Source organism: Branchiostoma belcheri, unplaced genomic scaffold (genome assembly GCF_001625305.1).
Source record: "Branchiostoma belcheri isolate BF01 breed outbred unplaced genomic scaffold, Haploidv18h27 scaffold202, whole genome shotgun sequence".
NCBI classification, from domain to species: Eukaryota; Metazoa; Chordata; class Leptocardii; order Amphioxiformes; family Branchiostomatidae; genus Branchiostoma; species Branchiostoma belcheri.
Window position 1 is genome coordinate 98,902 of NW_017803514.1, and position 23,952 is coordinate 122,853.

At 41.0% G+C, this 23,952-nt stretch overlaps 2 protein-coding genes across 10 annotated transcripts in view; one reads left to right on the forward strand and one right to left on the reverse strand.

Annotated features, from left to right (window-relative positions):
- Positions 1–20,058, forward strand: part of LOC109469418 (protein F37C4.5-like) — a 67,120-nt gene extending 47,062 nt beyond the window's left edge. For 4 of the 9 annotated variants that reach the window (XM_019767920.1, XM_019767925.1, XM_019767926.1 and 1 more), the window contains 8 exons: positions 1,262–1,294; positions 2,487–2,688; positions 3,248–3,487; positions 4,221–4,226; positions 6,421–6,567; positions 11,874–11,960; positions 12,851–12,973; positions 18,314–20,058. In XM_019767920.1, the coding sequence (XP_019623479.1) occupies positions 1,262–1,294; positions 2,487–2,688; positions 3,248–3,487; positions 4,221–4,226; positions 6,421–6,567; positions 11,874–11,960; positions 12,851–12,973; positions 18,314–18,391 (916 nt within the window). In that variant the 3' untranslated portion in view covers positions 18,392–20,058. The remainder of the gene's footprint in view (positions 1–1,261; positions 1,295–2,486; positions 2,689–3,247; positions 3,488–4,220; positions 4,227–6,420; positions 6,568–11,873; positions 11,961–12,850; positions 12,974–18,313) is intronic. The other 5 variants (XM_019767922.1, XM_019767924.1, XM_019767927.1 and 2 more) reach the window with 3 other exon arrangements.
- A 590-nt stretch (positions 20,059–20,648) lies between these two features.
- On the reverse strand, positions 20,649–23,946 carry LOC109469421 (ficolin-2-like). The gene is made up of 3 exons (XM_019767929.1): positions 23,851–23,946; positions 22,865–23,081; positions 20,649–22,367 (listed from the first exon to the last, which is right to left on the reverse strand). Exons 1-3 carry the CDS (start codon positions 23,861–23,863, stop codon positions 22,043–22,045), a joined length of 555 nt encoding a protein of 184 aa, XP_019623488.1. The 5' UTR covers positions 23,864–23,946; the 3' UTR covers positions 20,649–22,042.
- Positions 23,947–23,952: the final 6 nt, after the last annotated feature.

The window sequence follows — 23,952 nt, forward strand, 5'->3', positions numbered from 1 at the left end:
TGTGTTACAGGCAAATTTGATGCTAGTTTCAAATTGATGATATTATGTAATGAAGGGTAGAAATCATTATTCACAAAATAGGTCAGAGGTGTGAGTTTTCTGTCTCCTAGGCTGGAAGGGGAGTAAAAGTTAATGCTAGTTTAATGTTTACGGTTAAGAGATAACTTATTACTTCTGAGAATCTTCTCATACTAAGGAGGGAGGGGATGTAGGGAACATAAATCTAACAGTGTGTACGTAACAACATTTTTGTAGCTTTCACTTGCACATTAGTATAGACCTCTCAGTGTTGCACAGTTCTCAGTTCTGCATAATCTCAGCAGATGTGACAGTGGCAAAATCAGTCAGCCAATGTATCCAACAGGCCGGGAGTGTCCATTAGGCCACACTGACTTAATTTTATGGACGACATCCACGCGCGCATTGATTTTCGCCTGTTGCCCTCAGACAAAAAAAAAAAGATCACCTCTACCGAGGCTCTGGCCCGGCTCTAGTCCTGGGTAGTCCATGGTAGTCGGGCACCCAGGCTATCGAATTCGAAGCTCCATGACTCAAGAACTCAATACATAAGTACAGTACCGATTCATAAATGCCGCAAAAATCCAGCATGTGCCGGCTTGAAGTATACATCGCTAAGTCCTGTCACAAATTCACAATACCAGCTTTGTATTCCTGTGGTTTAGTAGCATTTTTATTTTTGGCCGGAATTTTTTTTTATTCGCCGGTACGCACTAATTTGGAGGTCTTCAGAGGATGTCATCTATAAAATTAAATCGGTGTGGCCTTAGCCAGGAGACTTTGCCACTGTGACACCTGCTTGGAGATGTAATCCTGCATGGTTCTGACATGTGCATGCTCCAACTGTCCTGCTTTCTGTTACACCTGCACTTAGTCTGACTAGAGGACTGGTGTGCATCGTGTTACATGTACATCTCTCTCTGCACTAAAGGACAGGTGTGCAGTATCCTCATTGCAGAGAGGAAATTGTAGGCAACACAGATTTTTTTAATCCTAGTGTCAGTAGTGTGCACACGCAGCCCTGGAAAGTTTACTTTCCTCGTAAGATAATAAGGTAATATGGCAATACGTAGATTCTGGTATTGCAGCAGTAAGCAATGAGGATGAAGGCACCTGTCCTGTGACTGTACTGCTGACATGGTTTCCCTTAACCTGTGCTAACATGCCTGAGTTCTGTAATGTGAATGAGCAATGCACTTCTCTCTCCCCCCATCTGCTTGTACATGTGTGGGGCTGACCAAAGGTGGACTCGCCGGTGGATGCCTGATAGTCCCAGGTGATGGCATGTTTTTCATCACCATTTGTTCCCTGATATCAAGACTTAGTGTGTAAAATACAAAACACAACCCCACAGTTGAAGCCAAAGCTGACAGGAATTCATGGCTGCTTCACAGGCAATGAAATGTTTATCATCACCTTTTGTTTTCATTTTTTTGGTTTTTACAAAAAAAAAAAACACAAAAAACATTAACACAACTCCAAAGTTAAAGCTGTGGCTGATTTAATACCAAATAGTCGAAGGCGATGACATTTTCTTCACCAGCTTTTACTCTGTAGTTTATAAAACACAAAGCACCCCTGACCACAAAACAATGTTACAGCCAAACACAAAAAGATGTATAGTGTCTGATGTGACAGATCTGTTGATATGGGTGGATGGGTTCACCCTCAGCCATTCCTGTATTACCTGTACATGTTGTCTGTTCTGCACCTTTCTGCACTTTTCTATCACTGCTCTGCACCAGCTAGACCTGCACCTGCACTCTTCTCTAGCTCCTTTTTCTGAAATGTTTTTGTAGCCACATTTAGCTTTTAAAAAAAACAGGCCCTGATACAGATTAGAGATTAGACACATGAATGGTGCTGTTTTTGCCAGCATAGATTGGGTTGAGTGCATGATTTATCAAGCACTTCTGAGTTAAAAGAAAAATGCTAAGGATTTTATTTCAAGTTTCAAAAGAATGGCCTTCACTTGTCTTTCTCAAATTTTCTGTAAACTGCACAAATTTGAGATGTCAAAAATTATAATATATTATGTCTCTCCAGACATTGGAAGTAAGAAACATTCTAAGTCAATATTCACCAATCAGTGACTGTTTTGAAAGGTAGCAAAAAATACCTCCAAACACGTACCTCCAAGTTCTTGATGTCAAATCTATACTTTGATCGCGAGAACACAAGACTAGATCTTCAGGAATGAATTTTAATAAGAATTGGGAGCTGCCTAAGTCCTACTTTAACCCCTGCTCTGTAAGAAGGCGGGGAGGCCAGAAGATCTACTGTCAATCTAGCCTCGTGTTCTCACGTGATCATGTGCAGTGTACGTCAAAAAAATTTGGAGGAACGTGTTTGCTATCTTTCAAAACAGTCACTGATAGATGAACATTCTACTAACTGTTAATCGATACGTGACTGATGAACCTTTTCAACAATTAAGAAATGTTCTAACATGTTTTTAAACCCTGCAGTGTTGGGATTCCGCAGAGCATCACTGACAGCCCGCTGAAGATGAAGAAAGCGGCCAGGAGGGGTCTGGGCAGCTTCCGCAGGAAGGACAAGCCTCAGATCTACTCTCCAGACAGGTCTTCTCTAATCATTGACGATGAGGGAACTATTGACATGGTGGAGGACTCTGAGCTGTTTACTACAGGCGGAGACTCCACAGAACAGGTAAACAAACAAACAAACAGGTAAACACTCTTCTTACACAAACAAACAAACAAAAATAGACAGGTCTTCTCTTATCATTGACGATGAGGGAACTATTGACATGGTGGAGGACTCGGAGCTGTTTACTACAGGCGGAGACTCAACAGAACAGGTAAACAAACAAACAAACAAACAGGTTAACACTCTTCTTACACAAACAAACAAACAAAAATAGACAGGTCTTCTCTTATCATTGACGATGAGGGAACTATTGACATGGTGGAGGACTCTGAGCTGTTTACTACAGGCGGAGACTCCACAGAACAGGTAAACAAACAAACAAACAGGTAAACACTCTTCTTACACAAACAAACAAACAAACAAACAAACAAAAGAAATTGTCCTCATCATCACCAACAAGGTACCATCAACATGTCTGCAAATGCAATTGACAAAAACATTGCAAGTATTTAAAAGCTTTTAATTTGATGTGTCCTAGACTGATTTTTAACATTTCCTGCTTTAAGTTGTCTTTTGGACGCAATAAAAAGCAACACTTTGTTGTCCTGTTGGTGGTTAGGGAAAGGACGGTCTGCTCAGCACGACCTATGACATCCCCAGGAAGGCGAACATCCCGTCTGACAACCAGCCACACAAGGTGCAGATCGCCATGATCGACTTTAACCCCACCTTCGAGCACGAGACGGCGCCAAAACGCTCCCCACACGCCTTCCTCCGCGCGACAGTCAAGAACGACTCGGAGTACGCCCTTCTAGCCGGCCCGGTCAACGTGTATCTCGACAACAACTTCATCGCCAAGGTAGATCTCAATTCTTCTTCACAGCACAGAATAACATGTTGAATTATGTAGCAAGTGGCAGGACAGGGGCTGGTCACTACGTGTTTTCGTAAAAATCACTCCGAGTACGCCCTTCTAGCCAGCCCGGTCAACGTGTATCTCGACAACAACTTCATCGCCATGGTAACTGGTGCTGTGGCATGGTATCGGGTTACATTATGTAGCAAGTGGCAGTGCAGGGGCTGGTTACCACACACATATATATATGAATGTGTTTTGGTAAGAACAACTTGGATTACACATTTCTGGCCTGTCAACATGTATCTCCACAACAACTCTATCTGCTGTAGCAGACACCCTGTGGTGTTGGGTTACATTATGTAGCAAGTGGCAGGATGGGGGCTGGGCACCATATTTATGAATGGGTTTGAGCAAGAATAAACAGAGCAGTAGTTTGTTAGGCTAGACCATGTGAAGGTAAATATGATGTGTTTTTTTTGGTTTGTACTTTGCAAATGTTACCTTTCTAGTTCCTGATTTTTTCACTGTACTTTTATGTCCACTGTTTTCACAGTCACTTCTGTACCTTGAACGTATCATACTATTATTAGATCAGTTGTATAATGAGATTCTGCATGTGTACAACATATACATTTTATACCTACCATTAATTATAATTTCTGACCAGAATTCCTTCGTTCCTTTCCTTCCACCTCCTGTCTCTTCCACCTCCTGTCTCCTGCCCTGCCCACAGTTTAAGGTGAATATTTTCTCTCTTTCTTTTCTTTCAGTATCCCTTTATATTCATTTCTTGGAGCATTTTGTTCAACCAGACCCATTTCAGAATATATTCTCTTATTATTTCGCAAAATGATTTTAAAAAATGTATTTCTGTTCCTAACAACTTCATAAAATGGCGTGTTTAGGTCAAGTCGACATTTACTTTAATGTTATAATTTTTGTGGGGTCGTGTGGCGCAGTCGGTAGCGCGTTCGGCTCACACCCTAGAGGTCGCGGGTTCGAACCCTGCCCATATCACCGATCTTGTGCCCTTGGGAAAGGCACTTTACACGACTTTCCTCACTTCACTCAGGTGTAAATGAGTACCTAGCTTCGGCTAGGGACGTCCCTCGGATAGGACGTTAAATGGAGGTCCCGTGTTTGGGAGAGCCACACCCCACGCACGTTAAAGAACCCGCCGCGCTTATCGAAAAGAGTAGGGGACCTTCCCGGTGTGAGTGGTTCAAACCTTACAGTCTGGTCTCAGGGTTGACATCTTTGAAGAGGTGATAGTCACCTGTTATGTCAATCCTTCCACAAATGTGGTAAATCGTCAATAAAAAATAAAAAAAAAAAAATAAAAAATAATTATACTTTTCTTTGATATGATATTTGATTGCTTGCTTCAGAGTTGAGACATTTTGTCCATACTATTTGTCCACTTGGAAACAGTGTGTTCCATTTGCAAAACAATAGTTATTTGTTTCTGTATATTACATTGTAGGGCTGGAAATACTGGGTGCATGTGCACCTTGGTGCACCCAAAATTGGAGCTGTGCACCCAACTTTTGTAGGTTTACATAAACGATATAAGATGAATACTGGAACACAGCATATTCTTGACATCTAAGTGTCAGAAAAGTAATAAAATTTTTGTTGATTAAGATTATTTCAAATGGTGCATCCATTTTTTTAGCTGGGTGCACCAGTGCCACTATTCCCCAAAATGAATTTCTAGCCCTGCATTGTATATAACACTCCTGTATACACAGTAGGACGTAACCATAAACTAGAGAATCAACCTCAGTTGTTATCAGAACATACCGATAATAATCTCTGAGCTTTCCATGTAATAATGAAGTATCCAAATTATCATGCAAGTCTAGTCCATCTGTGTTGGTATTAGTCACTGTGAGTAAAAAAGATTTGATCTCTGTGTAATCCTTGTGTTGGAATAAGGTTCAACAGTTTACAATGATGTATCCATTTGTCCTTGGAGAGATGCTATCATGTTATATATCCTCGCCCACACGTGCCTTCACGTGCCCTACACAAAGCTTGATGAATGAGGGGAAAATGCAGGAAACCATCAGAAAATCTCCTTTTCCAAACAGGCACGACTCTGCGTGTTGTTTTGTTGGAACCTGGAGCTGTACTGATGCTATCTAGGGCTAACCAAGTTAGTTCTTCGGCTCTTGGACATTTAAAAATAAAAATTCAGCCAGATGAAAACAGGGGACGAGGAGGAAAACTTTTGTAACACCTGACAATATTCATTCCCTGAAACTGTGTGTGACAAAATAGTACAGACATCCCCCTTAGACTCCCCACATTGAGAATGTCTTTAAGTTAGTTCTGCCACAGTCAGGATTTCTTAAAGTTAGTAAGTGTCTTCTCCCATCTCCTTAACAATGTCTTAGTTCCTCCCATGTCCTTGAGGAAGTCTTAGTTCCATCTCCTTGAGAATGTCTTGAAGTTAGTTTCTTCTCTCATCTTCGAATTCTTGAGAATGTCTATGTTCCTTCTCCCATGTCGTTTAGAAAGTCTAAGTTCCTTCTCCCATCTCCTTAACAATGTCTTAGTTCCTTCTCCCATCTCCTTAACAATGTCTTAGTTCCTTCTCCCATCTCCTTGAGAAAGTCTTTAGTTCCTTCTCCCATCTCCTTAACAATGTCTTAGTTCCTTCTCCCATCTCCTTGAGAAAGTCTAAGTTCCTTCTCCCATCTCCTTAACAATGTCTTAGTTCCTTCTCCCATCTCCTTGAGAAAGTCTTTAGTTCCTTCTCCCATCTTCTTAGGAATGTCTTAGTTCTGCCACCTTCAGAATATGTTTCCATTCTCTCAACTCCTCTCCTTGAGAATTTCTTATTTCTTCTCCCACCTCCTTGACAATGTCTTACTTCGTTCTCCCACCTCCTTGACAATGTCTTAAGATGTTCCTTCTCCCTGCTGCAGTCTGACCTTCGCACGGTGGCGCCCTCAGAGGAGTTCACGTGTTCTCTTGGCGCCGACCCCGCCGTGAAGGTCATCTACAAGCCGCTGCACAAGTACCGGGAGCAGAGCGGGGTCATCTCCAAAACCACCCAGATGACCTACAGACAGGTGAGGCTGCAGTATGTAGCAAGTGGCAGGACGGGGGCTGGGCTCCTTGTATATGAATGAGTTTTAGTAAGAATCATTCGCATTTGGTCAATGTGTGTCGACAAATACTTCATTGCCAAGGTAACTGGTGCTGTAGCAGACACCCTGTGGTGTTATGTAGCAAGTGGCAGGACGGGCTGGGCACCATGTATATGAATGTGTTTGTGAGTAAGAATAAACAGAACAGTAGTTTGTTGAGCTAGACCATGTGAAGGTTAACACAATGTATAGAAAAAAATACTTTGCACATCTTTACCTTTAGAGTTCTTGAATTTTCACTACTTTTTTTAAAATGTTTTTGTGGTCACCTCTGTGAGATAGCAGACTTTACTTTACCCCTTTGTCAGAACGTGCTGAAACTGCAGAACACTTATAGACCGACAGGCAGTCAGACAAACAGAATAACAAACAAGCCAAAACAACACTTCCTCCCTTTGGGAGAAGCTTGCGTGAAAACTGATTGTCAGTCCAATAACTCTTGTAGACAGTTTAGTTGCCCCGACGGCAGGACAGACTGCTATGGGACCGGTGAGGTGAGGTGAGGAGAGTCCACCAGACTGAAATGTTGTCCTCTCCTTGGTGCTGAACTCACCATTGTCTGGAAGTGAGAAAAATCTTTTTAAATTGCAAAAGCAGAAATTTGTATAATGTTTTACCTCCTTTGAATAATACATCGCATAATAGTTCAAGTCCTTCCCACTCCATATGGTATATAAGGCAGTGCCCATTTCTGTTTCTGTGGCCCTTGGGCCACACAGAAGAGCTACAAATACATAAACAAGCACAGATAATCTGTATTGTACTGGTGCGCACTGGTGCACTGGAGACTATGTTTTCTTCTTCCATAGTTGTACTCAGTATTTGACATGCCCCGCTTTATTTTGATTGTAACGTAATGGAATGTAAGAGTTGCTGTTTTCTACAATACTGTAGTACAATACAGTAATAATTTTCAGTCACTGACGAAAGCTAGTGGATACTAGCTGAAACGTCTGACATTTTCAAAATCATATCCAGTTGCTTAAGTAACTGCTTTTTGGAATAATTTTCTATATATCCTATTGTAAACAAGGACTCCAAGCAGATTAGTATACCCACAGCTATAGCGTGGTAACACCCTTCTGTGGCCCCCAGTAAGCCTGCATCTGCACTCCGGTGACCCTTACCGTCCCCCGAGGGTGATATTTCACGCTGCCCCCTGCCTGTTCATGCATGAATGACACCTGACGCGCCGCCCTTCCACCCTGAACATTCATCAGGCCAGGACAAGTCAAGTCATCGGTTCTCAGACATTTACAGAATTAAATTTTGCAGGGCTTGAAATTCATTTTTGGGAATAGGGATAACTTTATTGTGCAACGATTGTACAGTGTACAAAGTATGGCATCTACTAACTTAAGTACATGTCAACTACATTTTCATAAGGCTAATCTAATACAAAAGTGGGTGGCTAGTATGAGATAGGTATCAACTTATACAATCGTTGGAGGAGTTTCTAATATCCATACAGTCTTTAATACATTTGTATATATCCCTATGTATAGCAAATTGTAGGGGTTGTCACAAGTCAATATATATAGGTGCACTGGTGTACAATGTACCTATATGGTGCACCATATAAAACAAAACATAACTTAGAGATCTTACTGCTTCTCTACTGAGCTTGAATCCATAATGGGAGATTTGAAAATCTTAAACAAGTACTACAACAAAGATTTTACTTTTCTGACACTTAGATGCCAATAATATCCTGTATACTATTATAAATTTGACATGAAAAAAATACCTACAAAAATATTTGAGGGGACCAGTGCACCCACAGAAAAAATTGAGTGCACAGTTCCAATTTTGGGTGCACTAAGGTGCACATGCACCCAGTATTTTGTTTTGTAAGAAATCAAGATGAGAACACAGGGCTGGGAGGAAAAAAAACTTAATTCTGGCAATATTCACTCTCCCTGAAATTCTGAAATTATTATTTGACCTTAACCTCAAACCTGTTGGTTTCATAAATACTTACTGATATTAATGTGTATTCCTAAGTACATAATTGATTTTTTATCATTTTTCTCATGATTGGTTCTTTCTATTGGTTTTACTTTATTTTCACTTGGATAGTTCCACTTTATGCTTTTTATATTATGTGTTTTTTTTTGTGAATAAGAAAAATACTTATTGGTGGCTGTCATAGTTAAACACGTTAAAATGCAACGCTTTATGAGACGTGTGCTATGCCAAAATGCTGTGCACAACATATTACCGGTTTTTGTGCAGGCGCAGTACGTTCTGCTGATTTCAAATTCAAATCTTAATTCAGAAAGGGTCTCGCGGGCACAAACACACGAATTTCGTCCTTATTATTATGTAGCATTTTCAGTACATGACACATGAATGATTTGTTACACTCCCCAAAACATGCATATGGCAAGCTCACTATTAAAACATTTGGAAAACCATGCACAATAATCTGTACATACGTATGTGATTACAATGTGGATTCAGCTAGGTAAATGTGTCCTAACGCCCTTCCAAAGAATGTCAAAAAAATTTAGCTGATGTGTCCAGTCGGTATTATTAATGGCAGTGGGTATCGATTCTGTAGCCAAGGATGTGGACTGACTCCTGCAGTTCTAATCAGAATTACCCTGAGGGGCTGATTAAACTGGATATCACAGATACATTTCTAACCTTTGCAGCACATCTGGGACACTCCATTGGAATTTCAGCCAGGAGTTTCCTGGAAAAAAGTGTTAATTATGTTTACCTTCGCAAAAGGAAAATATATTGTTTTTGCTCTGTTTCTTCCTCTTATTTATTTATTTATTTCATCATAAGACGGCAGGGTAGCCCCATTCAGCTTGCATCAGCTGTTTTCCAAGGGGGCCCAGCAAAATTACACAAGACATTGTTACATACAGTAAGACAAGAGTGGACAACAACATACAACAAAAAAGTCAATGACCTGGACGAAATGTCTGTCACCATGGTAACTAGCATTGTAGCAGACAGTCTGTGGTGTTGGGTTACATTATGTAGCAGGACAGAGCTGGAGGGACTGCTCACCAGATATCATATATGAATGTGTTAGTAACAATAAGTAATTTGTTAGGCTAGACCGAATATGAAGGTAAACATGCTGCATTTGCTTTGCAAATGTCTGTGACCTTCCTAGTTAAAATTGCACTTGAATTCTGTGTCAGGAGTTGATTAGAAAGGTTTTAACAGATGGACCTTAGGCCACACCAATTTAATTTCTTGGTTAACGGATTCGCCGCTTCATTTTTTTCTGATTTGCAAATAAAAATAAAAATCCAGAATCAACTGGAAAATGCTCATATTTTGCCCTGAACAGTTAAAAACAGACCTTTTCATCATAGTTGTTACAGTTATTCCATCTTTCAATGCAATGGTATCATTAAAAGTTCAAAATTCATTGTTTAAATTTTGAACCAGCCTGGCGTGTTGACTTCATTGCTCCTATCGTACCATTTTGGGCCATAATACGATGCCTAGGCCTGTTTTTATTTTTATTTTTTTTTCGCCCGCCCGCTCCATTATTTTTCTAGAAAAATCCGTTAACCAAGAAATTAAATTGGTGTGGCCTTAGCGGAAGCAGTTTGCAGGAACATGGAAACGCTTTCTAACATATTACTTCATTCTGGCTGTCCTCACATGTGGGACGCAATCTACAGGATTGTATCAGACAAAAGAAAGGCTCTTATGGGGGTTCTGGCAATTCTGGTCTCACTAATTAAACCATCAGCTATGCAGCAATCAAAATGATGTCATCTCAACTTATTTAGTATACTAAAATATAGTTTTTTCTTGCTACAAGATAAATTTTCTTTATACAAGGAAAAACAAGAAAAAGCATTTTAGGTAGTGTAGCGTTGTTCTATCTATTTGTGGAACAAGTGATACAGAATTATAAGTGCACACAGAGTAGAGTTGGCTGTCTTCAGTTGGTTGTCAGTTTGTCTTCGGTTGGTTGTGAGTCACACCGAGTTAAACCCTGAAACAGCCTCTACCCTCCAGGGACGGACCTTAGCCAGGCTGGTAAACGGATCCCTTCTCTCCGAACTGTGCTTCACACGTTTCCTGGTACATGGAACCTGCCGAGACTGTGGAGTACAAACAGCAGATGCTGCAAACTGGAAGATTTAGAAGCCCTTCTTATTCTGGATTGAGACCCAGCTTCTGTTTCAGTCTAGGAGAGACATCTTCTTTGTAAGCTGAACTACTGTACATTTCCATTAGCTGTTCTGCAAGCCAAACTAGATCGCGATCTAGAAGTGGAATGATCATCTCTTCAGTACGATAAATTGGATCACAATCCAGCATCCGCCTGCTTTCTGATATAAAAGTGGCATCAACTCTTCATCAAGTTGATCCAGCGTCTGTTTCCTGATTTACCAGTTGGAATCATCTTTTCAGTAAGCTGAACTAAATTGCGATCCAGCGTCTGTTTCCAGATCTAGAAGTAGGATCAACTCTTCAGTACGATTTTAAAGTGGGGTCAACTCTTCAGTAAGCTGATCTGGATTGCAAGCCAGCCTCTTATTCCATCTATGAGATCATCTCTTGAGCAAAAAAGATCTAGATCACAATCAAGCGTCCACTTCTTGATTTATAAGTGGGATCATCTCTTAAGTCAAGCTGATCTAGATCACAACCATTTCCTGATTTAGAAGAAGGATCATCTTTTCAGTAAGCTGAACTGGATCGCAAGCCAGCCTCTTATTCTGTCTACTGGCAGTTGTGAGATCATCTCTTAAGTCAAGCTGATCTAGATCGCGATCCAGCATCCATTTCCGTCTAGCGGTGAGATCTGCAGCTAACATGGCAGACAGCGACTGGATCTATCGGATGGCCCCCCACCTCCCGCCCAAGATGAACTATTCCGTGATGCTGGAACAGCGGCAAACGGACGACAGTTTCTACCGAGAGAACAAAGACTCCCAACCTGTACTAGCCTGTGTCCTGCCTACTCTGAACCCATGTCCTGGGGTGGTCTTCGATCTACAGGTGTTCACATTTGTTTCTTTTGAGAGGTGGAACAAAGAATACCTTAATATAGTATCTTCCCCTTCTTTAAACCTCTGCCTTTGATCCCCAGGTACTTTTGAATGCTTAAGATGAATTAAGCAATACAAAACTGTTAAGCTTAACCAAGGGCTTTGCAACTGTGAGCGGAGTTTGGAGCTGGTAGATTGTGACAAAGTGGAAACATCATAACAGTTCGTTCGTTCTCCCCCCCCCCCCTCCAGGTTATTGAGATCAAGAATTTGCGGCCGGATCCCATCAAGATCACGGTGAGCGACCAGCTGCCCCTCAGCACCGAGGAGAAGATCAAGGTACGTGGGATCCAGATTCTGCTGCTTCCTCTTCTCTAAATACCGTAAATTCCAGAATAAAGTACGCATACCAATGGACCTACACCATTATTACGTCACAGTTTGTTTACCTGTTCTAAAGAACATTCTAGAACGGTCAGTTAAAGAATAAAGATCATTTCAAAGTCAGGTATGTCTGATTTTTGCTGCGTCTAGTTGTGTTGACACAGCATTACATGCCGCACGGGTGATTTAGTTGTGACATTAGACGAAAGTAGTACTGTATTAAAAGCCTTATATTAGGCTAACGCTACACAAACACACACCGCGCTACGCACCCCTGTACAATATAAACGTCGATTGACCGGCATTCATTGCAGTAAACAACCAGTGACGTAATAATGGTATAGGTCCATTAAAAACTTGAGTATGCCTTTGCCATGTCTGCTTGTAATAAATGTTGGAACAGAAAAGAACGTGTCAGGCCCACCTGCTCACACAGCAGAAGCACCAGTTGACCCGGAGACGTGGCCCCAGACATGAGAACATTCTGGCGGCTAGAAACCGCATGAACTGTATCAAGTACTTAGTAAATGGACTGATAGATATTAGGTTGATATATTCTAATCTATGCTGATCCTAGATTGTAATTTTTATGTACTTATATTGTTTAGGTTTAAATATGTGTCTTGTTTGTGTGCTTATACAGACCCTTGCGACAGTTCCACAAAATAATTGTGGAACAAATTATGTGTATCATTTGTATTATTTGAATGTTGTAATTGTTGTGATTTGTATTGATTATTATGTGATACCCTGCATCAATTCAGCCGTATAAAGGCTGTGACTGCATGGGTACTGTTTGGACAATAAAAACCATTTATTATGTGTATTATGTGTATGCTGCGCAGGTGAACCTCCAGGAGCCGTCCATCAAGCATCCGGAGAAGAACGACAAGAACAAGCCGATTCGGCTGAACGCACACAACAACGTGGAGTGGACACTCAATATCGAGGGTGGAAAAACTCACGAGGTCTGTAAAAAATTACACAAAATATTTAGGTAAAAGATCAACATTTTCAACAATCAACATTTAGGGTGGCAAAACTCACAAGGTAGTAAAAAAATTACTCAACATATTTAGCTTGTCGACATATCTACTATTTACTACAGATATTTAGCTAAAAGATAAAACATGTTCAACAACACTCAATACATGATAAACATCTTCAACACTCAACATTGAGGGTGGCAAAACTCACGAGGTAGTAAAAAAAAATTACACGACATATTTAGGTAAAAGATAAAACATTTTCAACACTCAACACTGAGTGGACACTCAATATTGAGGGTGGAAAAACTCATGAGGTCAGGCAAAAAAATTACACAAAAGTTTCAGCTTGTCGACATATCTACTATTTGTTTGTTTGTTTGTTTTTATTTGTTTACCCAGGGTGTACATATCGCCACTAAGGCGTTTTTCAATGTGCCCTGCAGGCATACATAAATAAAATATACAAGAAAATAACAGATATAACAAAATGATAAGTCAACTTATAAGTACAAATTAAAGTCAACTTAGTACAAATAAAAGTAAAAGTACTATATAATGCCGCAACTCAGTAAGGTGGTAATAAAACAAACTTGTCAAACCAAGAGCCACAACTCATAGTAATTAAGGCAATAATACAAAAACAAATCAAGGAAATAACAAAGGAATATAACTAAGGAATATAACTAAGAAATTTGCATATCAATGCTGTTTGATAACAAGTTATGATGTGGCAACACACTCCTGGTTGTAAAGGCGCTTAAAGGAAGAAACAGAATCTGCTCTTTTTAATTGAGGTGGGAGTGAGTTCCATAATGTGGCACCAGTACAAGAGAGGGATTTCTTTTTATATTGAAGTTGAGCTTTTGGCAGTTGTAGCCCACCCTGTGATCTAAGGCGTGTATTGTGTGTGTGTACCTCCCTTAGCTGTGTGAACAGACCTGAGATGTGGGGAGGGGACATGTCGTGTAGGGCCTTGTAAACAAGCACTGCTTTATTCCTCTTGTGCATCTCAATCACTGGGGTCCAGCCAAGTCTGTGGAGTATGGTATCACTAGGTGTGTAGTGATCGCACCCCAGGATCACCCTACCCGCCCTGTTCTGTAGTTTCTGTAGTTTATCGATGCCGCCCTTGGTACCTTGATCCCAGACTGTACTGCAGTAGTTTAAGTGGGGGAGAAAAAGGGATGTGTATATTGTCATTAAGGCTTCTCTATTGATAAATGGTTTCAATCCCTTCATGATACCAATAGCCTGAGACAACTTCTTAGTTACATGTAAGATGTGGTCGTTCCACTGTAAGGCTCTGTCTAGGAAGACTCCCAAGTACTTAAAGGTATTTACCTGATCTAGGTTAGTACCTTCTAGTGTCAGATGTAGGTCACGGCTTGCAGACTTGGCCCTATGTGTCCCTACAAGCATGGATTTACATTTCGTGGGATTTAGGGAAAGTTTGTTAGCAGTGAACCACTGCACAAGCCGAGCTGAGTCTTTACTACAGATATTTAGCTAAAAGATAAAACATGTTCAACAACACTCAATACATGATAAACATCTTAACACTCAATATCGAGGGTGGAAAAACTCACGAGGTCTGTAAAAAATTACACAAAATATTTAGGTAAAATCTGTATCTGTATCTGTATAGCCGGTATAACCGCCTTTCGGCGTAACACACCAGCTTCGCAGGCACGCGGCGCGGCGGCAGCTGGCTATATTACACCGATCGACTTGTTCCACCTAACCCTTGAACTTCTAGCTCTAGACATTGTTTAAAGCTATCTATTGACAGTGTCCCTACTGTACTTGGTGACAGTGAGTTCCACTCTGCGATAGTTCTAGGAAAGAATGAATTCTTGAACACCTCAATCCTTGGTTGATAACTCTGGTACTTGAATGCGTGGCTATTTCTTGTTCTCTTCTGGGCTGGTATTAGGTACTTAGTAGTTGGGACATCCACCAGTTTATTAGTCATTTTGTACATCATGCATAGTCGAGACATCTTTCTTCTGTCTTCAAGTGAGGTCCACTGTAGGTTTCTTTTCATTTCCGTGACACTAGCACCTCTTACATAGTTGTTCATACAGAATCTTGCAGCTTGATTCTGTACCCTTTCCAATTTGTCTTTGTCTTTCTTTGTATATGGATCCCATACTGTCGCAGCGTATTCTAGGTTCGGTCTTACAAGTGACGTGTATGCAAGTGATTTTACTCTCGTTGGACATGCCCACAGATTACGTTTAATCACTCCCAATGTCTGTTTCGCCTTAGTTGTGATATTATTAACATGTGCACCCCACTTCAGTCCGCTTGTCAGCGTGACGCCCAGATACGGATGGATTTTTGTGGTTGCTAAAGCCTGACCACAAAACTGGTAGCTAGTTGCATGTGGTGTTCGTTTGTTTGTTATGTGCATAATGTAGCATTTTTCGGGATTAAACTGCATGAGCCATTTGCTTTGCCATTCTTCCAGGGTGTTCAGGTCTTTTTGGAGAAGTTGTGAGTCGGTCTGTGTAGAAAGCTCTACATACAATAGACAGTCATCGGCAAATAACCTCACATTTGAGTCAAGCTGATCTGGTAGGTCATTTATATACAAGAGAAAGAGCAATGGCCCCAGGACGGTTCCTTGAGGGACCCCAGACGCTACTTTAACTGGAGCCGACGCCTTCCCTTCAACCACTACTGTTTGCTCCCTGTTGGTCAGGAAAGCCTTTAACCAATTCAGCGTAGGGCCTTGGATTCCATAATACTCCAGTTTTGAGATGAGCCTGCCATGGGGGACTTTATCAAAGGCTTTAGTGAAATCAAGTATTGCTAAATCTACCTGCCGTTTACTGTTTAGTGCGCCAGCTATGTCATGGACTGTTAGTATAAGCTGTGTTTCTGTGGATCGTTTGGCTCTGAATCCATGCTGGTAATCCGTTAATATACTGTAACTTTCTAGGTGCTTCATGATTTGGCTATGGATGATATGTTCAAGTAGTTTGCAGGATATGCAGGTCAGTGAAACAGGTCTGTAGTTGCTGGGGACCGCTCTATCTCCTTTTTTAAAGATGGCGCATATATTTGCATCCCTCCAATCTTTAGGGATTTCTGCAGTGTTTAGCGAGTGTTGGAAAATATTGGTTAGAACAGGCGCGATTTCACTAGCTGTCAACTTGAGGAACCACGGTGGTATTTGGTCTGGTCCGGATGCTTTAGAGGGATTGAGACCTTGAAGCATTTTTTCGACACCATCAGTAGAAACTACTATATGTTCCATTGGAGGAGTACAGGGCTGACCTAGAGATGGCATATCTGTGGTGTCTTCCTCTGTGAAAACACTTTTGAACTGTGAACTGAGTACTTCTGCTTTTTTCCCGCTGTCACTGATGATGGTATTTCCCACCTTTAGGGGTGCTACCCCGACAAGGTCTTTCCTCAGTCCTTTTATGTACGACCAGAATGTTTTGGGTTTGTCAACTATAGCTTCTCCCAGTATGTCTGCCACGTATTTAGAGTGTGCTTGTCTTATGCTTTTCTGAACTCCCTTCTTAACTCTCTTATATTTGTTCCAGTCTTCCTCTTGGCCTGTTTTCTTAGCTTTGTTATAGAGCCGCTGCTTCTTACGACAGTGCCTCCTTAGGTTTCTGTTGAACCAAGGCAAGTTGTATCTGCTTGATGTTATCTTACTAGGGATGTGCTTATTCATCGTGTCTTTCATTTTGTCTTTGAAGTCTGACCACTTCTGTGTAACTGACATATCCTGAGTTCTTTTGTGAAAGTTAGTTGCATAATCCGTTAGGTCTTTCTTAATGGCTGGTTCGTCGGCTTTTGTGCGGATGTACACTTTTCTCTTAGGTTTCCTGTTTTGTTTCAGTGCCAGGTTAACGTCCACTAGAACCATGTCGTGGTCACTTATCCCCGGGACTACTGTGGTCTTCTCAATTATGTTGGGGTTATTAACTAAGACCAGGTCCAAGAGATTACCATTTCTAGTTGGTTCCTGGACTGTTTGTAAATAACCCGTGGTTATCCATTAGGTTTAGTAGTTTCTCTGCTTGGCCTGTGTAGGCCTGACTGTTGTCAGCTACAGTAGTATCCCATTTGATGCCAGGGGTGTTGAAATCGCCAAGAATGATCACATTGTCAGAGTTTATTTTTGCTCCCATTTTACCTATAGACCTGTCAAGTTCATCCAGACTATTGCCCTGGTCTGATGGGGGTCTGTAGTATGTACCTATTATCAGTGGTTTCCTTCCTGCAAGTTGAGTTTGTGTCCACAGAACCTCGCAGTCTGTGTCAAGGTCTGGCCTATGGGTAACAATTAGATCATCTCTGTTGGCCTGAAATACACCACCTCCTTGGCCAGTTTGTCTGTCTTTCCGGTGTGCTATGTAGTTGCTGGGGAATATTTCACTACTTGCTATGTTTTGGTTGAGCCATGACTCTGTACCTGCTACTATATCTGGCTTATAAGTGTCAACTACTGTCGCCAGTTCAGCTGTTTTGTTCCGCACACTCTGACAGTTTACTAGGAGAAGTTTACTTTTGGATCTCTTGTGTCCCTTGTGACTATGACCCCTCGTTTGAGAATTACCCTGCTTTGATTTAAGTGGAGTGGATGTAGCCATTGGGATTTCGTCTGGTAAACTTGAGTCAGAACTCAGCGTGTCAAATGAGTTTACTGAATGGAATGTTTCATCAGTGATATCGAATATGGCCGATGCAAAGTTGGGTATACCACAGTCACAACATACCCACGAGTATGATCGATGGGTTTCTAGTGCACTGTATACTTGAGAACATAGCCCAATGCAGTCACTGTGGTACCATCTATCGCATTCATCACAGCATATTGCATTATGGGTGTTACGTACTGCCTTGTTACAACTCCCACATGGAAACTTTGGTGGTCTAGGCATCAACATTTTCAACAATCAACATTTAGGGTGGCAAAACTCACAAGGTAGTAAAAAAATTACTCAACATATTTAGCTTGTCGAAATATCTACTATTTACTACAGATATTTAGCTAAAAGATAAAACATGTTCAACAACACTCAATACATGATAAACATCTTCAACACTCAACATTGAGGGTGGCAAAACTCACGAGGTAGTAAAAAAAATTACACGACATATTTAGGTAAAAGATAAAACATGTTCAACACTCAACACTGAGTGGACACTCAACATCGAAGGTGGAAAAACTCACGAGGTCAAACATTTCTCACTTTTTATTTATTGAGATTTTCCATAAATTGACATAACAGGTGATTATCACGTTTTTAAGATATGTCCTCCCCAGACTTAGGTGTTTGTTTATTTCCCTCCCAGGTGACTCTGAAGTACAGCATTGAGCATCCCCCAGGAGAGGAGGTGGAAATCAAGAACGAGAAAATCGTCCTGGCGTAGAACCGGCGCCGCGGCCTGGCGGGTGGGCGGTGGTCGGGACGAGAAGATTGTCGTGGTTTAGAGACTTCCGCGAGCGCACAAGTGGTGGTGTTCAAAACTGTAGGAGTGTTGGGAGGGGGGCACATGATAATGATATGGTAGCTATGGTAACCATGTGGTAGCTATGGTAACCACATGTTAGCTATGGTAACCACATGGTAGCTATGGTAACCACATGGTAGCTATGGTAACCACATGGTAGCTATGGTAACCACATGGTAGCTATGGTAACATGGTAGCTATGGTAACCCCATGGTAGCTATGGTAACCACATGGTAGCTATGGTAACCACATGGTAGCTATGGTAACATGGTAGCTATGGTAACCCCATGGTAGCTATGGTAACCACATGGTAGCTATGGTAACCACATGGTAGCTATGGTAACCACATGGTAGCTATGGTAACTACGTGGTAGCTATGGTAACCACATGTTAGCTATGGTAACCACATGGTAGCTATGGTAACTACGTGGTAGCTATGGTAACCACATGTTAGCTATGGTAACCACATGGTAGCAATGGTAACTACGTGGTAGCTATGGATTAAACATTGTTAACAGTTTTCATCCTTGAATAGTTTAATCAGGTTGGTAAATCACTGGATAACGAAGTTTGTTATTTCCACACGACATTCGGAATTGCATTCTTCACAGTGCAGTAGCGACACCTAGCTGCAGTGTGTGGTACTACATGTCCCGAGGAAGGTCGCTGAAACATCGTCTGGTGGTGATGATGCACATGTAGCGGTGTGTGGTGAAGCCAACTTTGTTATCCAGCTCAATCAGTTTTGTTTTCTCACGAACCCAGTATTTTGGGAGCCTGTGCCACGGCAGCATGACTTTCTGACAGGTGAGGAGCTGTGAATATAATGTTGGTGTGTCCATGGCTGGCGGGAGGAGGATGTTTCCAGTAACAAGTGTGGTTTGTGTTGCAGGTTTGGAGTGTTGTAGAAAGAATAAGAAATCTGAGGTCACTTCTCCATGCAAACTCATCAGAGTTAATACGACCTGTGTTTTTCTCTCTCACCAACTTCTCAAAAGAACGACAGAGTTCAGTTGTGTAAAATAAATCTTGCTAGCGTGTACGTAGCTTATGAACATTTTCTCCATGCGATATCTATATTAGAAAATGAGAAAGTACTTGTCTCTTGTAGTGTGTAGCTAGTTCTAGTAAGAGTAAGTCCATAGTGTGGCAGCTATACACACCACACATATATGTAGTAGGTTTAAGGCCGGGATAGAATAGCCTCCACAGCAAGCCAAAAACTGGGGGTTTTGGGGGTCTTCAGGATCTTTTATTGTATTGTGCTATTTTCTGATTGCATATAGACAACATAGCCGGCCTGGTTGAATTAGCCCCGTTTTTTTAACTGGGCTAATCAGAAAACAGCCGAAGACCACCAAACCCCCAGTTCTATAAGCCTGCTACGGAGGCTAGGGATAGAACCTTCTGTAGACTGTGGTGTTTCTCTTGTCCAACAGACTCCAGGTTTTCCTTGCCTGTACAAAACGTTATTTTGATAGACACCCTATTTGTGCATCAAAGTTTCTATTTTATGGAACATGTTCCTTTGGTGGAACCAGAACTCAAAGGCCAGGAAAACAATAACAAAAAAAAATCAAAATTAAAGAAAAAAAACTTGTAGAGTAGTGCAGTAAACAGTACAGGCAAGTCAACATTGCCTGGAAACTTCTGGTTGAAAACTGTATAAACCAGCACGTCTTGAGTAAACTTTGTCTATTTGAAGGTGGAAAAAAGAGCCAACAATATTCTGTATTAAAGGCTTTTAAATTGTTTATTTTATCCTGCAAAGGATGGAATTTGCCATGTTTAACAATGAAAACAGTTAATAAGTTTTCAGTGCTTCAAATGTGCACCTCCTAGCACCTGACGAAGGTACTGCATGTATGTCTTGACAATTACAATATTTTCAGCAAGTGTTTGATTAAAGCATTGCATATCCTTTCACCTTACAGATGATAATGACCCTTTTACACTGTGTAAGCTACTGCTGTGCCACTAAGTATGAAACTTAAAGCTTACTATTAGTATGGTACAAATTAAGATGTTACTACATATAACTGGATAGTCTTGCGTGTGAAATCATGCTGTGTTTGATCTCTAGGGGTAGGACATGTGTAAATAGAATTGCGATTTTCGCCATTCTGGTTTATTTTGAAGCTGATTTTTATGTTGTTTTTTTATTTCTTGTTGCTGTTTTCTTGGGTTGGATTATGTGCCGTGCTGCGTGCATTCACATTTCTATTCCGTTGAAATGTGCAGCTAACATGTCTTCTGATGAAGACAGAAAAATATTTTATTAATGAGTATTTATTAATTACAGTGGAATAAAGGGTAGTAATGATTTCGAAGATAATTGATTTGATTTTAATGAGGTCGGTAGCTTTGACTGGACGCTAGTTAATTTGTGTAAGAACTCATGGCTTGTTAGCTGTTAGAAAGGTTGGATTGTCTTCATTGCTGATGTTTGTGGGAAACAGTAAATAGTAGTTGTGTATTGTTTATGTCTCCAAGTGTTTGGTTTTCGAGTTGCTGCATTCTTAGTGCTTACATGATGTGGAAATGTGTTTCGGAGCTGGTTCAGCTTTCTTTTTCTTATGTGCACCTTATAAGATTCTTAAATTTTGTGGAAACGACTGTAAAATTATGTTTTGAGCTAGTGGAGCTGTCTACTTGTCCACTGATTCATGCAAAGATACGTTAAAATAATCATGCCAAGAAAAATGCATGTACTTGCATTAGTGTAAACGAAGACTGTATTATCATGGAATTTTGCATTGTACGATATACCACAGTCTAAATGCATTTTAATCTAGTGAAGTGTAGCCATGAAAAAAGTGTTATTTCGAACTGCAGTTGTGTTGTGCAAGTGCCGTAGAATTCCTGCCCAAAAGGAGAAGCAAAATAAAAGCATTGTGGGACTTCAGATGTAACAGTCTGCTTTGTTGCAGATTTTCATTGTTGCATTTCTGTTTTGTAACAAAGTTATGATGTTGCTGCAACAAATGAAATCAGATAAAGCCCACTTACCTGCTTACACCAACTCACACTAACTTATATTTGCTCAGTCGCTATCTCACTCATTCAAACATATTTGCTCTCATTATGCAATCACTTTCTGTAGAAGACTAAGAAAATAAGTAGGTTATGTATGGACTGGGGCTAATATACTTGTACAATCTTATATAGTATGGAATTCATGACTACAACACTACAGTTGCATTAGCACGTTACTGCCATTCTACAATAGAAGTACCTCACAAAATGCATTAATATATTAAATCAGAAGCTCCCAGCATCAAAATAAGCCACCAGTAGTTTTCTTATCGCTATATAGTTCAGGTATCGTCACTTGTATCCAAAACTCGTATTGAACAGTTTGCTCCACAACAACTATATCTGAACACTTCTACAGTTACCTGAACAAAGATGTCTGCCTCACTGATACATTCAAACTGACTAATTCTGGTGTACGTTTGTAACAGACAAAGCCGCTACAATAGAGAGCGTTACTTGTCAGCGTTACAGACATGTAGGATTGATGATTTTGTGGATAACTGGGTGTGATCAGATTTAGTAGAGCAGATGCGATTATCGTGGCCTGATTTTCATAGACACAGACTTCAGGGAGTAATAAGGGCCTCTCATTAGGAACCACATCACACCTTCAGAGGTTGGACAGGAGTTCCCGCAGTTGCGCAGGTAGCGGCCGTTGAGGTAGGAGTAGCCGCAGCCACTCCCAAACCACCACCAGCCGCCCTGTCCGTACCGCTGAGAACAGTGGAGGCTGCTGGCATCATTGTCCCTGTCCTTAGTGGAGAACTTCTGCCCGTTGTTGTACTTCATGCCGTCTCTCGCCACTGGCCCTGAATACCCGGAAACGGTCAGCCGGTACTGGTCTGACTCACCGGCCACCCTGGATGGGAACAGCAAATCACATAATATTAGTTATGAACAACAATCTGCATTGATTCTGATTCTGGTCTGTTTATAGAGCAAACTAGAGTTCAGAGATCTTATACCTCCATGAAGTACTTAGAGCTTGTGAAAATTTTGCTGTGTTATTTTGTCTTAATGATGATAGAAATGTTGTTATTGGCATATTCTTAAGGTCTTCTATCAAATATAATATCTCATGTATAAAGTGTATAAATGCATAAATCATGTATGTGTGAAAGTCATATCCTTTGGCAGGATGCCACTTTAACATAATCACTAATTATGCAAATAACCTGAACATGTACATACCCTAATGCCTAATGATGGTCATCTTTAACTAACTTAGACATGACTTACAGTAGCAGAGTTTTTAGGATTGTCCTTTTTTTCCTGTGTGTTTTACGTATTTCCAAGGGACTTTCTAACAATGATGTTTTCATAGATAAATTTCTAATTGGAAGGAGGAGTACCAACCTAAACGTATCGTATTCAGCGTAGCGTGTCTGATTTTCCCAGTCCATCAGCTCAACCCGCAGTCTATAGTCCTTCTGAGTAGTCAGGAGGTGGATGTTGTCGTTCCCAAGCCAGTATTCCCCGTTCTTGTTCCCAAACCCGTGCTTGTACTCCTCCCAGGTCCGGTTGAAGGGAACTGACCCGTCCATTCTGCGCTGGATGATAGTCCAATTTCCTCCTGTAGAAAAAAACACATCGTTACTTTCTAGACTATGTCGCTATGAAAGTAGTTTTTCCATGATGACAGTACAGAAGGTCTTCGACCGACTCGATGTGATTTTGCCCATTAAATAGCGGTGTGATCAATAACAAGAGGGTCGACTTGTGCATTCCTACGTTATAGACTAAGTATTAGCGTTGCGCCAAAAACAGTTACTCAAGTAACTGGATATGATTTTGGAAACGGTCAGACGTTTCATCTAGTATCCACGGACTTGGGACTTCTAAAAAATTGCCTTCACTTATTTGCATAGCAATCAGAAGTTCGTGCTTATAAACCTGCATTTCTCCTCTGGTCTCTCAGTCACTGACGAAAGGTAGTGGATACTCGTACTAGCTGAAACGTCTGCAGTTTCCAAAATCATATCCAGTTACTTGAGTAACTGCTTTTTGGCGTATCTTATTACCTGGATGTGCAACCTTCATCGACGTATTAGCGTATATATATATATATATACAAAATTTGTTAGAGTGTCGGATACTGTGACAAGTTTGCAAGTTTTGGCCGAGTTACAGTAGGCAGGGGAGTTAGACCGTTTTATTGCTTGGACTCATGTTGTGCACAATATGTATAATATTGTGTGATGCCATTTGAATCAACTTGGATAACTTAAACATTGCCAATTGGTAGCCAAAACAACTTCAGTGTGCGAAGCGTTAAACAGGCGTATATTTACGGCACACCTGTGTATATTACGGATCTCTATGTGCCTGGAAACAATATCTACCTGCAGTATCCATGTCACAGTAGACCGTTACACCGCACAGGGGTGGGCCAAGTGTGTAGACTCCACTGGTCGTGTGTCCGGTGGCTTTATATGCTGCACAGT

Bases quoted from the DNA above. Each gene is read 5' to 3' on its own strand.
- LOC109469421 (XM_019767929.1), bottom strand. The intron at 22,368-22,864 runs GTTGGTACTCCT...GTTCCCATCCAG, and splicing joins GCTGAATACGATACGTTTAG to GGTGGCCGGTGAGTCAGACC.